At 40.9% G+C, this 17411-nt stretch overlaps 1 protein-coding gene across 1 annotated transcript in view; it reads left to right on the top strand.

Moving 5' to 3' along the window:
* Positions 1-17411, top strand: part of nrxn2b (neurexin 2b) — a 550653-nt gene that overhangs the window by 48854 nt on the left and 484388 nt on the right. Inside the window, exon 2 of the mRNA XM_041964490.1 lies at positions 2803-2823. Within this exon, the coding sequence (XP_041820424.1) occupies positions 2803-2823 (21 nt within the window). The remainder of the gene's footprint in view (positions 1-2802; positions 2824-17411) is intronic.

Raw genomic sequence — 17411 nt, 5'->3', positions numbered from 1 at the left:
ACATTTGACTGGCTGTCAATTTTAATGCAGGTTTGTGTACATTTCAGCTTTTTACATTTCTTTTGGTCTTGGATTGAGTGGAAAAGGTTAGGATAAAGAATTTGTTTTCCTCTTTTTATCCCAGATGAGATTCTAAGCCTAGTGACGGGGCCCATTTTTGCACCAGGGCATCACATACATATCAGAGCTTTAGAGCATTTTCCTCTGAAAAAATGTTCTTCACTTTCCAACATGAATCACAAAGTGCATTGAAAAGACGAGGATCCCAGTGGTGGTGAAGCCTGCGGCTATGTGGGATACACCCTAATGGGAAACAGCTCTGGGATAAATGGCTGGTAAAGACTACTGGAAACTATCAATGGGATAAAAGGGACAAGCTTAGAGAGATGAGGTATATCCTACTGAGTGTTGGGCTGAAATCGTGTTTCTTCCCTAAGGCTAGATTTCACAACTATTCCCTCAGTGAAACAATGCTTGCTCAAAAAGAATATCTGTCAAGTAAAAGTCAACCTTGAAATGGTATAGATTTAACAATTAGTGGTGCTCTCCATTTCCTTTTAGATGGCCTCTTGAGGGATGATTCTTAATGTTCTCAAGAGATAAGGATGGCCTTCCTAGGTGCAACATGGGGGATTTGATGAAGAAATAAACAACGTTTTATAGCTTGAATATGATTTATTGAAACGCTAGAGGTTGAACTTATTGAACTTGGTGTCTGGCTTTTATGTATGAACACAGAACTTTGTCTTGAAATTGGAACCATTGTCAGTTTTTCTTGTTATTAGAACATAATGGGAGGAGTTAATCATCTTTCCATTTATCTGCCCATCAAAGTAGTTGGAAGGGGCTGAGGAGGGTGCAAATAAACCAAGATCCAGACTATCCAAGCGATTCATACTAGAATTTCAGAATTTTGTATTTGTTCTTGTGTCTCTCTGTGTTTCTCCGGTGCTACTGAAGGATGCAGCATATGAAGCTGAGTTTTGACAGACACAGGGACCGCAAAGAAAGAAAGGATTCGAGACTATGTTGAGGGATGTCATGGCCGGTGATGATATAAACAACCTCTACATCAAACATCCTTTGCTTCAGCTGGGGGGAGAGAGAGGAGGAAATGAAAAGAGCATAATGAAAGAAAGGATGATGGACTATGATCAGAGATGAGAGGAGAGGAAAGGCATGGCCAGTGATTATATTAACATCCACCTCTGTACATCAGACAGACACGGTTCCCATGGTTCATCTTGGAAAGTGCTCCATCATTCATGGAAAGCTTTTGGTCAACATGCAACATCCTTTCTGCTGTTTAAATGCACAAACCAGCCAAACTATCAATACTTGAAGAGCAGCTTATTCTTTATGATTTTATGTTGATGGCATTATGGTAAATGGGGGTACTTGTGACAACCACCTTGCCAACTCAGTTCAGGCAGCAGGGATTCATTGCGAGCGCAGCATTCAACTGAAGGAGGCAGAATGTCTGCCTTGGACTGCGCGGTTGAGCAAAAAGAGAAATTGTATGTCCTGGAGTCACGAGGTTTGATTAACTCTGTGGTTTCAGTTACCTGTAATTAGGGCTGGGCAATTAATCTAATTTTATTGTCACTTTACCAAGTTGGTTTCCAACAGTTATAGAAACAAGATCATCAAGATAAAACAATTATGTGCTGCATTCCGTGTCACAGTGATGCTCTCGTCTCTCGTGTTATACATCCAGCGCACCACTTTTTATATCATTGTTTATTTTCGTGACCTTTTGAAGGTGCCTTCATAGAGGTTTTCAGATTTCAGGTGTTGTGGGAAATGGGGTTGACTTTCTTACTTTTCAGCCACAGTGGGCCCCGAATCTGTGTTGCAGATTTTTACCTGCTGACTGTTCTCATCAAATCTTAAATGCTCAAAGCAACTACCTATGTAGGCATCTCAACACTTCACCCTAACCCCCCAAAATGTAGAATATGTTTCACTTAGCTGGACCTCACAGTTGTCCGTAAATTGGATGCTGCTGTGGCACAAAATGGCTGCAGCTGTTACAGCTGTGACTGAAATATTGGACTGGACAAATACATTGAACCAGTGCATTGTGGAGTTGCATTAAAATATCATTGACCATGCTACAACTTAATACAGCAGTGTCCCTTGAAGACCCACGCCAGCAGCCACAACAGCAGATCAAAATGCCAAGCTCTCCATGGGGATGCCATGCCAAGCTGGAGGCTGTTTTATATTATTGGGTAGCGCCTCATCTTCCAACATGGGGTTTCTGGAGTGGCAGGCAGCTGCATTTATTTTCTAGCATTACAGATTGGCCTCTGCTGCTGTAGGGTAGCTTTTTTAAGTAAAGCGCCCTGCTGGAGCCTGATCTCTTCGACTCCCCCTCGCTCTATCATTAAGCCAGAGAGAAGTGTGTGAGAGCCAGTGTCTCTCAGTTGGGTATCCTCTTTGACTGAACCCTCCTGTCCCCAAAGGGATTTAGTGTGGTTACAGTAGGGTTCTCCACACTAAAGTGTACATTTCTTTTACAGAGTAATATGTGTGTTTGTGAGGCTATTGGGCCATTTGCAGGCTTTTAAGAAAGTCAACAATAAAAAGTCAGGGGAAGCAGACTTATATTTTGTTTTTCTGTCAATCTCCAAGGTCTCAGGCCTCATTACCAGTCTTTATTTAGGTTTTAATTCATATAGACTTTGTTTGAAGAAAAAATAGGAAGACTTTTACTTGAAGAAAAAATAACAACTAATAACTGATCTTTCTGTATTTTCTCCCTCTTTTCCATGCATTCCCTTTGGACCCCCCCTGAAGCTGAAGAGTATGCTGTTGAAGGTAAGACTGATGCTTTACTCCTCAGGCCCTCTGATGGCTTCCCTTATTGCTGCCATGGATGCTGATGCTGGCTGCTCGTTAATGCTGTATGCCCTCCCTCTGGGGAGGAGCATTGTCAGTTTGGACTGCGGTTTTAAGTGACTTCCAGGGGGCCTAAATTATAGTTTTCGATTAAGACAAAAGTGACAGATGCACAGCCAAAATTATCTCAGTTTTACGTCTTTATTATTTTATCTTGTCTTTTTTTATTCAATTTTGTTTTGATTGCAGTTTATCTCTCTGTGTATAAGCATATGGTTGTATATTTCACTCTGAAATATATTCATGCACTTAAAAATGGAAAAATGTCAAGGCAGCTTGACATTCTTGACTCAATTTACAACTTAACAAGGTTTTGTTAAAGTTAACAAGATATGACACAGTGCTTGAGATGCTGTCTTCTTGCTTTCTTCTGTGTCCTATCTCCAAAAAGGTTAACGAAGGCTGCCAGTTAGGGCCCCTGAGGTGCTGCATTAGCCCTTGGGCCAGGCACTAAACCAGTGCTGGATGTAGCAGACTTTATGAATAGATCATCCTGAGCTTGTCTGTCTGCAGGCTGCTGCCTGTCTCCACTTTGCAGTGTTCAGGAAGAAGTTCACCTTCGGGTTGACAGAGTCTATTTGGCAGTAAAGTCAAACACTCTGATCGACAGAAACAAGTTTTTTTTTTTATCTTTGTGTTGAGAGGTGAATTAGTGTCTGGATGCTGGTGTGTGTGTGTGTGTGTGTGTGTTTGCATGTTTTGGAGTGCCCTTTTCTTTTCTTGCCTTGCTACAGGTTTTCTTTAAAGCTGAAAACTTTAATGTTTTCTCTATTTTTACCAAGCATGAGTTGTTTATCGTGTTGCATATTGGAAATATAAAGCACATGACATAGTGTTGTTTTATTGTTATCAGCTAATCCAATGGACTGCTAGAATTCTGGTCTGTGTTTGGTTTGTAGACTATACTGGTAGACTGTTTGAAGCTGACATTTTCTCAGTTTGTTATTCCAGGAGAGATGCAAGCCACCTGTAATGACTGTGTGTGTGTGTGCGTGTATGTGTGTGCATGTGCGTGCATGTGCGTGTGTGAGACACTGCTCTTACAGCTGGGACCCATGTCAGTACCGCTGAAGCCCTTGATGGGAAAATGTCAGGGGGAAGGCATGGAACAGGAATAAATGGTGGCAATTGCACAATTCTGTCTGACAGAGTAGCCCCTCCAGACTGATGTAGAGTGAGGTGAGGGGCAAGAAAGCTTTGAGCCAGAGAGAGAGAGAGAGAGAATGAGCAGAGGAGGGTGATGAAGAGGAGTGATTTTACTCTGACAGACCAAAGCGAGGATAGTCAACTCCTGAGGGACCCTTGGGTCCTCTGTTAACTTTTATCAGGCTACAGACGTAAAACCAGACTCTCCAACACATGTACAGATGTGCAGTTTAGAGGTTCTGTAATTTTTACCAAAGTACGAAATATTGTTGTTGGTGTTTGTGTTTGGGTATGTCAAGGTGATGTCACTCAGGCCTAACCTTTTAGCTCAGCACTCAGTTTTCTTACTGATTTTTTGAAGTATGTTCTACTGGTATTTTTTTGCACTTGGCAAGGGCACGTACTGTAGGTTAAGCCTCCTATTAAGAATGTGGGCTCCCAGCATTTTGAGAGGGGAACACCTCTCCTTGCGCAGAGGTCAGGGTGTTTTCTCCAGCAACACCATTACTCTAATATGAAAGATCCGGAGGGTTTTTAAAGAATTACAAAGAGCTTTGGAGTCTATTTTAACTTAAAATTAACTTCACGGTCAAAATCAGTGTTTTATGGCGTTGTGTACTGAAACTCCTAAAAAGTCCTAAAATGTAAATGTTAACAACTCTATTAATTTGTGCTCTGTAAAGCCATGTAATTTAATTAAAAACAAGAAGTTGTGCTCTCTGTTCCCAGTGTGTTGTGTATCAGCAAGACAGCTCGATAGATTAACGTAATGGCCCATTGTCTCTGATCCAAACCCTCAGAGTGCTGCTGCACTTCTTTCTCCTATTTTTAGGGTTACCCTGTATAGGTATTTGGTCTAATTAGTCTCGCCGACCATGTGTTCAAAGGTTGGTTGAGATTGATGATGCACATGACGTTGAAAGCCCCGGGGAAGTCGGTGCCCCTGGAAGGCGGCCGGTGGCCCTCGCTCTTACTCTGCAGGGCCTCGATTGATGATCTGCCTGCGACACTGACCTGTTTTTACCGATGAGCCAGCCCTGCATCGCCATTTGTAAACTGATAGCCAAGCATGTCCTTTCCCTGGAGGACTTGTGTGTGATGTATAGTTTTATGTATGTATGTATAGCACAGGTTTATCTCATTGCCTGGTGCAGTGGTGTCCCTGTAGAGGCCAATATGAAGTGATGTTATAGCTGAAGGCAGTGGTAGCCAAACAGTTAACTCTCAGTGAATCTAATGGGGTATGCAAATGGTCAACCAGGTGCCCTTGTGCAAGGCATTGAGCACCTTAATGAATGAGTGAGTGGTTGACAGAGAGACTGTAGTTGTATTGATAGTTTTCATTTGAATGAATGTAACTATATACATGTGAAACAGAGAATTCCTGAAATAGGTCTTTATGTGGTCAGCTGACTATCCCTGGTTAAGAAATTATTCCAAAAAGAAAAACTGGAGAAATAATAAATTGCTGAGGCGATAAAATTGCATGCTGTTCATTCAGAAGTTGAACTATCACCATTTTTAATTTTCAACTGATGGTCTGACAGACCATGACCATGACCATGAACATGGCTGAGAGACACGGCTCATATACACTTGGCCAGGAACGGATCAAACCTAACCGTGGCCAGTGTGGTTTGCCTCTGAGACTGGCTGATAGATTTCGTGACCTGGTGCTTTGTTTGGGTGAGGGATGTTCTGAGCTGCCCACGCTGATCTTAATCAATCTGATCAAGGCTAATGATCTTTTCTCTCTGAGCCACGCAGACCTCTATCTTAATCTCACCCTTGGGGGAGGGCAATAACATTTTTTTCTTTCCCCCAGAGTAAAAAATGGAGTTTGATGTAGAGATACAGGATTATAGATTTGAGTGGGGCCTGTAGGTAGTTATAGGAGATTACTTTGGATCATCCAAACCAGATTATAGATTTTGTTCTTATTTGCTAAAGTGAAAAATAAAATCATAGAGCAAAAACTTGAATTTTTTCTAAATACATGTGCATCAAGGCAACAGAAGGACAAAACAGAGTAAAGCAAATATTAAATGTACTGATTGTGGTATTAACCTAGATTTTTTCTTTTTTTTCTGGAACAAATGATGCTCGTACATGATCCTTATTTAAATTCCACTTGCTGTTATTTCGAATACTACTGGCTAAACCACGACCACCTGGGTCTACTTTGATCTTGCCAAAAAATGATACATTGCAATAGCAGTTGAGAATGATAGGCATTTATTTATAAAACAGCGTAGCATAACAACGCTATTTGTCCACTCTGTCCGATCAATAAAGCTTTACTGTGCATTTTTCATTGAACGCAGAAGAGATTTGCAGTGTTCAAACAAAGCAATCGATTGTGGAAGATTGCTGGCTAGCTTTTTACTCACAAGCACTTGAAAAGAATAGGCTGCAAATAAACAAACAAACACACATGCACACTATAACCTCATTGAAAGGGAAAATTGGCCAAGGAGTTGACCGATGGAACAGAAGTGAATGGTGTCTTTCTTCAGCTCTGAAATTGCTCAAGAGCCTTTGGACAGTAGGATGCCTTGATGTTGCCTCTGCCTGCCCAGCCTCTGCCAGATGTTCCAGTGAGATTAAGCATCCCCGGGTCCTGGAGGAGCCAAAGTCCAGCCATGCATGCTCTCACAAGACGTTAATTTCACCCCACTCAGCTCTCACTCTTTTCTCTCTTTCTATTTTTCTGCTTTGCGATAACAAAGTCTAAAGGGATGGAGTGGGCGTCCACTTGTGAGCAACTCCAGATGCTTCAGTGTCAACATGCGTGGCCGCAGGCAATACTGTTTGCTGTGATGGAGAGAGAAATGGATTGGACAATCCATGGCCTGGAGCTCTGGTGTTGTCTAGTGTTTGTGTGTTGGTCTGTGTCTGTGTGAAGAAGAGCATTAGGTGTGCCAGATTTTGCTGCTCCGCTTTCTGTTTGCTTTTTTGCATTTGCTGATGAGTACAGTGCTGCAAAACTTTGAAATGGCTACATATTCACTAGCTAAGCCTTTATGATGCTTCTGTACATATTGTATATATTGTATGTAGTTGACTTTGTAATCCTGATGCTTTTTGATATTTTTGTTCCCACGCTACATAGATTCTTTTGAGTCATTTGATCTTTTCTATTTTGAGTAGCTAAAAGGTTGCAGCAGCCTCTACATGCTTTGAACTGACAAACCAACACCACTGTTTTTAGCATATTCTTCATAGCTTTTTTGAAATCAGTCCCTTTTAGTTGGCTGTTTTCCCTCTACCTACCACACACAAGACGTAACTTCAGCACTTCTACTGTATTACATTGACATACTGCAATGAGCTTTGCAAGGGATTTCAAAGCTTTCTTCAAAGTACTCCTTTCTCCTGTGTACTAAAATGAAAATTTGTTGTGCACCTCTGTGCCTTTGTTGCTTGTGAAATAGCAAAAAAAAAGACAAAGTCTTTTAAGCATTTCCCCATAGACTTTGGGGTTATGGGGTATTTGGAGTTTATATTGCCTCGTCTCTCCTTTGGTTGTCTTCTCCAACTAATTTATGCCCAGTCAGGGATCCAGTCTTAGTGATCCTCCTCTCTTTTCAATCCCTCTACAGCTATCACTCTATGATTTTTTTCCGCTCTTCCTCTTCCCTTATCCCTACACCTATCTTTGGCTTTATCCTGTCTCATCAATCTCCCTTTTTGTTTTACCCTCCTGTCACCCATGTGTACTTTTGACATCTCTTCATCTCCCTAATCCAATTCTCCCAAACAATTCCCCTGTCCTCTCTTTTTCGTCTTTATCCCCTGTTTCTTCCCTCTTCTGGTGGATAAACGCATAGGTTGTAGCTAAGATGCTCGTTGGCTAGATGCCTCTATGGGAAGCTGTGAAAGGCAGCTTTACTGGGTTATTGAAGGTATTGAGTGGACTGGACAAGATAACACGAAGGAATAAGAAGTGGACCCATGTTTAATTACTGCTGCCCACATTGTGTATTTAACACTGTGATATTTAGATCCTAAGTTGTACATTTATTTGCCCATTAATATTAGAATATATTCAACAGCAACACCTCAAGTTGCCAGGCATCAATTGTAAGTCCTTAATAAAGCTTTGACCTTGTTCTTTTGGAGGCTCTTAATGTATGACACTATCATAAGAGATCTTAGTTACTAATGTACAAAATCAGTTAATCTCAGGGCGTCCTTGCACTGGTGTAAAAATGCAGTTTTAAGAAAACAGGTTAAGAGGTAAAGGTGGATAATACAATTGTTACCTGAGCAACACAGTCATTTCTGTCTCTTTTGAATCCTCCATGCGAGTAATTTCTGCAGACTGCCTTTAAAGAGACTGGCCAGTAATGCACATAAATGAAAAATGCAATCTCCTGCTGGGGCCAAAATGCAGAGAGATCTTGTATCTCTTCATTTGCATTGATGTGTTGTTGTGCATTGTCTTGAGTAAGTAATTAGTTTAGAGTTAGATCTGATTTCAATGAGCACATTCAAAGAGAGACATGAAAATATAACCTGATCTGAGGCTCATGCCAGGATGGGTTTTGTCATATATGGGTACTGAGAAGTATCCTAAAGAATACATTATGATGATTGATTCATTCCCGTTTTCCACCCACTGTCAATTTTAAAGCTAGATTTGCCCGTTGTCAAATGTCACTGCTTCATACATTTTTCCTCTCTCTCCCCCAAACTTGCCATTATTTCCAGAGTGTTAGAACAGTCCTGTTGTGTACCTGCACCCTTTTCTGAATTCAATTATGCCATAAAATGCCACTGACTGCAAAGCTAAGAGTTCTTGCTGGCCAGGTGACACTGTGAGAGATTGCATTTGGGCAGAGCCCGGTGAAAAGTCCATCTCCTGGCCGTCCCCCAGCCGACAGCCAGTACAAAGAAAATAAAAGCACTCACACTCACTCTCACTTCCATCCGGCTGCCAAGCCAGAAGGCTGAGGAAAGTGGATACTGTCACATTTTTCTTCGTCGTAGGCATGTGTGTCTGATTTTTTTTGTGTGTAAATGTGTTCCTCACAAGACAGACTTTGCAGTTATTGTGACGTGTTTGCGTCAGTGATACATGCATGCTGATGTGTGTTTGCCCATCACACAAGTTTGTCTAAGGTCCAGCCCCTCTGATGTCTAACACCACACTGCTGGACAAATTCAGTCTCACTGCTCGAGTCTTTTCTTAGTCCAAATCAAACAGGTTCTTCAGACTGATGCATTCATCAGGTGAACATTTGTTTGGACTGTCTTGTTTAGGGTCTGGTCTTTATTTGTTGTCCAACATTCAATTAGCAGTTCTACAATTATGTATGAAAGGCTGTTGGTGGCACCGAGGCAGTGCAGAGAGAAATGGTCTGGTAAAATTGAGATCAATAGGCTGGCGAGATGAATGAGTGACCAATAAAAGAAGGGAAGTGGGGAATAGAGCTATTCTCTCCTCATCCCTCCCTCAATTTCTTAATGGGAAAATAGTAACACTTGAGTGAGCTTCTTTTGCCACTGAGGACCTCCCTCTGCTTGAATGTAAAATGATATTCTTTTGGGATTTAAGTAGGGTAGATTGGAGAATGTATTTTTCTCTTGTTCCATCCTCCTTTCTGTTTTTCCGTCTCCCATCTCTTTTCAGTTTGCTTTCTTTTGCACTCACCATCTTGCTCCCTCTACATGCACCTGTATTTCTTGTCATTGCCTTGTTTCTTTTGTTATTTTGTCTCACCACCTTACTTTTCAAGTTTAATTTGTTAACCTTTAAAAAAGAAGAGGTCTGATTTTACCTGGATCTTTAAACACTGATCCTTTCATGTGTGTTTTCTCTATTATTGGAAGGGGAGGTACTTGACATTGGTCACTGTGATTACTGGGTTTTGAATGAGCCAGTTATGGCATGTAGCTGCCAACTCAGCAGAACATCAGGGCAAATGGAGGCATTGCTTTTGGTCAAGAAAATTATGCAGTGATTTGAAGTCAGTCAAAGAATGCCTTTAAACCAAATTCAATCCCCTCATTAGCAAACACTTAAAGCTGCTTAAATGTCCTGTAGCAAGACACCTACCAACTGAGAGATTGCTGCACTGTAGCTGATCCTGGCCTTTGACCTTTCTGTGGATGAGCAGGATATAAATAAAATATCACTACGTTGAACACACGCAGGACATTGACCTCCATATGTATTCTTCAGAGCCTGATCTGTAATGTCTACACATGCTGTAATCCAAACACATCTTGCATAATATAACAACTATTAGCCAAAAATGCACGCATGTACCAACATTTTTTATTCTCATTGTTGTTTGACACGTTCGGATCAAAAGGTGTCATAAAGTTGGTTTTGCATTTCTCAAACGTTGTGGTTTGAAATAAAAATATATATTTGGATCTATTTACAACACTGACGTTAGAATGTAGGCTTTGAAAAGTTTATTTCCTGTGATCCTTTAGGTGCTTGGAAAAGACAAATGACCATCTAAACAAAAAAATCTCTGTAATCCTTTAAAATGACAAACATCATACCAAATCTGTCAGTCCACAACTTGGCATCCTTGTAGACCACCTACATAAAGATTTGTTAGCTGTTGCTCATAGTGGTAATGCAGGGGCTAAAAGCACTTGACTGACAAGCAGAATAAAAGTATTTCGACCGTATAAAAAATACAAAAATTGTGAAAACAGTCACATCTCCTAAATCCCCAAAACATCTTTAGGCTCAAGCTGACAAAGTGTTTGTGTTAAGAATCCCTCATTAATTCTATCTCTAATATTAAAGTGTATGGTGTGTGTCTTGGAGATTGACTAAAAAATCTTCTCCACTACATTTTTTGCAAGTGGATGAGTAGTTTTTGTTGACAACTTGACATAAGCCCAGGATTTTGTGTTCCAAAATTCAAGCCAACAATTTAGTTACACTTTTGACAACAGCAACAGCTCCAAACTCGAATCTGCAAAGTCACCAGTTCAGTCAGATTTTGATGATTATGACGAGGCCTTTTAAAGCTAAACCCCATCCATGAACATACATTCAGACACGGCTGTTCAGATTCTTAGGAGTTCAAATTATACATTACAATCAAATGTCCCACTGACACATATTTTTGTCAACTCTCCAGTACATTAATCCCACATTTTAGCTCAACTATATTCATATTGTGAAATAGGGAACTTAGATATCGATAGAACGCATTTTGAAAAGGCGAGGGTTGCCATCTTAGAATGTAGATGTAGACCAAGTCTGTGTCCGTTTAAGGAGTTTGTAGTTCTTTGGTCAACTTTTAAAATACAATGCAGAAAGAAATCAGTATTAAATGTAATTAAACAAATGGTCATAATCATCACCATCATCATTCTGAATTCTTGTTCTGGATACAGAGAGAAGATCTTTTTTTAAAACATGTTTTTCTGCATAAATAAAGTAATCGATACTAAGGAAAAACCTAAACATTTTATTGAAACTATACCTCAACAGGGTATATCCACGAGTCTGAAAGCCACTATTTCCAGTCTGTGGAAGCTATTACACTCACATAATTAAAAAACTGAACTCTGATTGAGTGCTTTCTTCTCCTATGTAAAATCGACTTTTATCACTTGGTGTAAAATGGAAACAGCCACTCGACATATCATTACACTCACAGTATGAAATTTGATTAACATTACTTTTATACTGCAGCAAACATTAAAAGTGTTGTGTTAACAATTCTAACAGGGAATTTCTGCTGCTCATGATTAATGCTGAAAAATTCTGGAACTCAAGATGCCAAAAGTCTAGGCATATTACATATTCACCATTTCACATGAGACTGTGTTTATGTTGTTTGACAAATTACGCTCATATCCATACACTTTCTGCAATACCACATATTCCCTTTTATTTTTTCTGCAATATTACATATCATTTACTGTTTTGTATATTTTATTCTTCTGTGCACTAGTAGTAACACTATTTATTGTATTTTTAATCTGCTTACATTGTTCTTTTTTTCTACAGCTACTGGGGCTATACACACTTTTTACAATTTTTATATATATATATATTTCTACATATTTTATTTTTATTTTATATAGTCAAATTCCATTTTGCTTTTATAATATGTACATATATATAGTCTACTTTTTATTTTATATTTTGTTTCTTTCGAGTGTTCTCTACCACTGCCGCTATTTTTCTTCCCGCTGCTTTCACATGCTGCTGTTATATTTAAAAATTTAACATTTATTAAAACTTCACAAAAATGTGTTCCTCAGTGTTTGCCGCTCAGCAGTTGCAGGCATCACAGCTCTAACTCTGTCTTTTTCATTGTGAACCAGTGTGGACTCTCCAAGTTTTTATTTTGAAAGTTCATATCAGCTATCAATTAGCTGGATTTAAAATCAGCTTAGTGCAGTTGCCAAACCCTAGATTTATTTCCTAACTAAGGGTTCTAATATGAAACCTTGCAGTTGCAGACTAGTTTGTGATAAACAAAACAGTCATCTCTGAGAAAAATAAATAGTTGAACTGTCCCTTTTACACCATCCCTGCCGACAGGGCTCCCCATTTTTTCTATCCTCTGTCAGTATGGCCTAACCACTATGATGAGTTGTTATCAGAAACACCATAAATTTGTTCAGCAGCTGCCACAAAGGCTCACTCCCTACAGCCCTTATTTATTTATGTTGCCTCTCCAATTCTCTGAGGGCCAGAGAGGAGGAGCTGTCATGCAACAGACCCTCAGTGCTCCCTCAGTGGGTAAGCTTAGGCCTGGCCTCCTTGCTTTCACAACATGCGATCATTAGAGCGGCAGAAGTACAAATGAAGGGAGTAAAGTGAGGACAGGGGTTAACAGGAGGTGAGGGTCAAGGGGCCAAGGAAAGGAGTGAAAAGAGGGCAAGGAATAGATACATAGGGACAGAAAAACAAGAGACAAGAAATAGAATGAGGAAGAGGAGGAGTTGGGGGAAATCTCAAGAGCTGAGGCATCAAACCAGCAGGCTGTTTCAATGGAAGGAGACGTGGCCTAGATACTTCACTAGGATTCACTGTTAATGACAGTTCAGCTAGGCCACGGTTTCATTTTGTCAACTAAGCCAGTGTCATCCACAAAGTGTTATTATACACCATGTGACCATTCTGTGTGTGTGTGTGTGTGTGTGTGTGTGTGTGTGTGTGTGTGTGTGTGTTTGTCTTTGGGGTGGGGAGGTCTGCAGGGACTGCTGTTAGTGTGCAGCCCCCATGGGTGTACCAGCTGTTGTGATACAGCCTCAGCAAAGACATTCTGCACCCCTAAAGCTTTTGGCTTTAAACCTGAGGTGGACGATCTCACCAGCCACTTGGTCATGCTGAATATGCCCTGCATTGCTCTGGATGTTTCTATGACCAAATGTTCATTCAAATACATTCTCTGCTATGTTCTTTCGACCCACTATAACAACTTACATAACTATTACTATATGTTTGGTATGATGAAATTCAGACTACGACTCCTTGTATCAACAACAAGAGGCAGTTTTATTTTGAGGATTGTTTGAGTCATCAGTCCTGCAAAATGAACATGTAGAAAGCAAGTGGTCTACCAATCCTGGTGCCACAGGTGGCCACTAAGCTTGTTCTCCAGATTGGGCCTTTAAATCTATCCTAGCAATTTGATTTCTGCAGGTTTCACTAGGAAACTGAAAGAAAGACAACCATTTGTTTTCATGGCTTGACAGCTGGCAATGAATGAAACCGATCCAATCCCCCAGAACCTCTTCCTTCTTCCTTTTGCTCTGTCTTCTTTAGCTGACTTGAGACCAACAAATAAACATGCTCACACCTGTGGAGAATCCAGAGTATATCCACATCACTTTGAGCATGTGAATCTGTGGGTGTGCGTGTGGATGTGTGTATAAAAGACAGTGTTTGTGAATGTGCAGGGCCCAGATTAAGCTGTCACGCAGGCTGTGAGTGGTCACAGACAGGCTGATCAATGTGGGACCAGCTTGCAGATAATGAAGTGGTTAGGTCTCCCCTGATGCCTTTAATTGAACAAGTGTCGCTGGCTTGGCCCATCTGGACAGAAAGCATTCTGGGAATTGGTTGTTTTCATGTGGACCATGATCTGAATGGCTGGTAAGGGTAACTTTGGAGCCGTGTGACCTGTGAGTGGCTCAGGAGACAGTAAAGGGGTAACATGCCGGAGGACAAACTAGCAACATGAGTCTTTTATCTTAATGTGAAGAGTCTGTAGTGTACTGTGAATGTAAACCTGTTTATGCACGAGTGTGTGCTCCTTCTCAAAGGAATTATTTTGTGCAGTGTGATAGTAAACATTTTATTTAACAGTGCAGTTCTTAATTTATTATTTCTCAGTTCAGCGAGGCTTTCCTCACAACTCCCCTGCTTTTTGTCAGTGTTGAATAATCTCACATGGGCAGAGGGAGAGGGGGTCTCATTTTGTAGTTTTTCATCTAAGTCAATATTGTTTGACTTAATCTGGAGAATTTTTACCCTGTGCTGTCCTGTTTTCGTGTCATGTCCATATCTGCTTCTCTCAGGACCAGTGTAGGTGGATAGCACTGCCAGCTGTTCAAATTGAGCCTAGCCACCGCCTCTTCAGTTGGAAGTGCACTTCCACTACTGTCAGAGCCACAACTTCAAGTAGAAGAAGCCTCTGAATGTGCTGTGACCTTAGTTCCCTTAACATATGAAAATAGAGAAGTGTGTGAAAGTGCATTTATTTACATCCTAGGAGACCAAAGGCATAGCCACAAACTGCCTGAGGGTATTACTTCTGCATGCACAGAGAATTTATTACAATCGAGGAATTGTTTTTGTGTGTGTATGTGCTTCACAATTTAATTCTTACCACTGTCAAGGGGTCCTGTGAAATCTGCAGGCACTAGAGAGTGCAAGCTGAACAATTCAACGCCTTAAGCAAGTGGTCCAGTTAAATAAGGTCAGAACTCGACTCCTGACTTAGAGGATACAGAGCAGTTCCCATCTGGACACTGACAAGAGCAGCCTCCCTCCTCTCTCTAAGCTGAGTCAATGAAGAGACCTTCTACCTGCCTTATTCGCTGTTTCTGCTCTCTGTCAGACAGAGCCCCTATACACTATTCATAAACTTGGGCAGAAGGTTGTCTGACCTTTTTGCTGAAATGTTAGGGCAAATTAGTTGTCAGAGTAGTGAACGTGGCAGCCATGCTAAGGCCAAGCTCCAGTCCCATACACCTCCACCCTCTTTTCTTTTTTCACCCTTTCACAGGGTGCCTGGCCATTTCTACTGCTGTAGCATTAGTCGCTCCTTGGGCGGACATTTTTGTCTCTGACTGATTGCAGAGTGAGGCAGGCAGACATGATGCTAAGTATTTTGAACCATGATATTCATGCAGATTCGGCACAAAGCAGCAAATACAAGAGATTTACACACTTGCAAAGGCCCACTCTGAGGAAAAAACTGGCCTTAAAAAGCTTGTCAAATGCAATACAAAAAAAAAAAAACAGCCATGTGGGCTATTTCTGCTGAAAGCTTTTCCTCCCAGGTAAACTGTAGGTCAGTCCTCTCAATCAGAAATGAATTTGAAAAATTCTCTATAGCACTCTGCTGCACATCCTTCATGAATCACTGCCCTAATTCAGTCTGTACATCAAAAATCCTTGAATTACTATCACCCACTTTTACCGTGACTACAGAACAGCTTATAATGAGCCCAAATGCATGCAGCACCCTTTTAAAGTAGAGTAAACACTAAGCTTGCTGAGCTGCTGGCCCCCAGAGTCTACGCATATTCATTACTTTACGTAATGGCTTTTTAAAATAAACACCACTGCATTCAGTAAGCATTAGTTATTCCTGCATAGTAATTAGCTACTCGTGACTGCTCTTTGTATGCGTTACTCCTGGTTTACTTTTTGAAAACACAGAGTGAGAGTTAAACTTTGTGGTTACTCAGGAACAAGCGACATATTTATGTTTCCAAAAGACTCAAATTTCTTCAGTCTCACACTATGGTTTTTATTTCTTTTTATTCTGCTGTGTTTTATTGCCTTGATTGTAGACTGAAGGATAGTGGATATTAATGTGGCAGTGGAGGAGCTCTGTTACCCTCAGGTTTTTAGCATACTGTACTCTGGAGCCCCTCGGATCTGATACATCAGCCCAGATACAGGCAGGTTTTCTGTCTGTTTGCTTGTGATCGATATATACCCCTCATTTCCTGTATTCCCTTCTACTTGCCAATTTGCCCTCCGCCTGATCTTGATCTTATCTTGTGGTTGAGGGGTAAAATTCATCCGCTCTCCCCATAGGTCCCTTGCCTTTACTTTCTGACCTTAGCCTGTCAGTGATCCTGCCTTTTGAAGACAAGTAAAGATCAAGTGCGGATCAAGGGGTTAGTCGCTCTGATGATACAGGTTTTTTTTTTCTTCCCTGTCTGTGGTTTGTGTTTGTTTGTGCTCTGGGGGTCGATGAATCCTGCATGCTAAACTCCTGGAGTAATTGGGTGTGTGCCTGTTTGCAGCTGGCTCCAGCTCATCATTCAGCTTGAGAGGAAATCTATGGCAGGGTGATAAACATATTGCTAAGTAAGGGGATCGTAGGCCTGTGAGTACCTTTGTGCCCAGCGCTGTGTGCACAGGATGACTGCGCTGCATATAAAAAACTGTCACACAACTGTCACCTGAGGTCAACTTTTTCACCACTGTTGCAGTCTATAGCCGCATTATGCATAAATAAAAAGTGTACATATTTTTTTCTCCTTGAAATTATTGTCGACAAGGTTTTATTTACATTTTACATGTTCTGATGTGCCAATGACTGTTTCCTCACACTACAAAGTTTGTCGTGAAATATACATGACTGTTAAAAGGATGCGTCCATATCCAGCTTTAAGTTGCTCAACACGATCATCACTTGTCACCATCTCCACACACAACGCAGCCAATCTAACCAGTTTTACCTGCCTACCAAGCAGTTACACTTGCCAATAACATCCCGCCTGCCCTTACTGTTTACTGAAGGCCATGATTAAGTGCCATGATGGAAAGCATCAACATCCATTTCATCCATATTTGATGAGTGAATGTCTCCCTCCCATTACACACAACAGGGGGAAGCTGTAATCAACATTCACACACACTGTGAATAATTATTTACCTAGATAATGGCTGTGTTTATGCAAGCACAGAAAAAGGTTGATTTTTTTCCCCCCTTGTGTTCTTTTTCTTTCCATGATAAAGAGAGCTCTGATTAGGTAATAGCATGACTGATTTCCTGTCGTTTTTATTGTTTGTCTTGTTCAGGCTGGCGCCAGATCTGTCAACTAATGTCATTAGCCTCCTTCACAGAAAAACCTTTGTCATCTCCAGGACAACAGCGCCAGAATAAACTTATCAACCTGGC

The sequence above is a fragment of the Chelmon rostratus genome, chromosome 23, assembly GCF_017976325.1.
Source record: "Chelmon rostratus isolate fCheRos1 chromosome 23, fCheRos1.pri, whole genome shotgun sequence".
Lineage (NCBI taxonomy): Eukaryota > Metazoa > Chordata > Actinopteri > Chaetodontiformes > Chaetodontidae > Chelmon > Chelmon rostratus.
The sequence above is the reverse complement of the archived record's forward strand: the minus strand, read 5'-3'. Positions and strand labels throughout refer to the sequence as shown.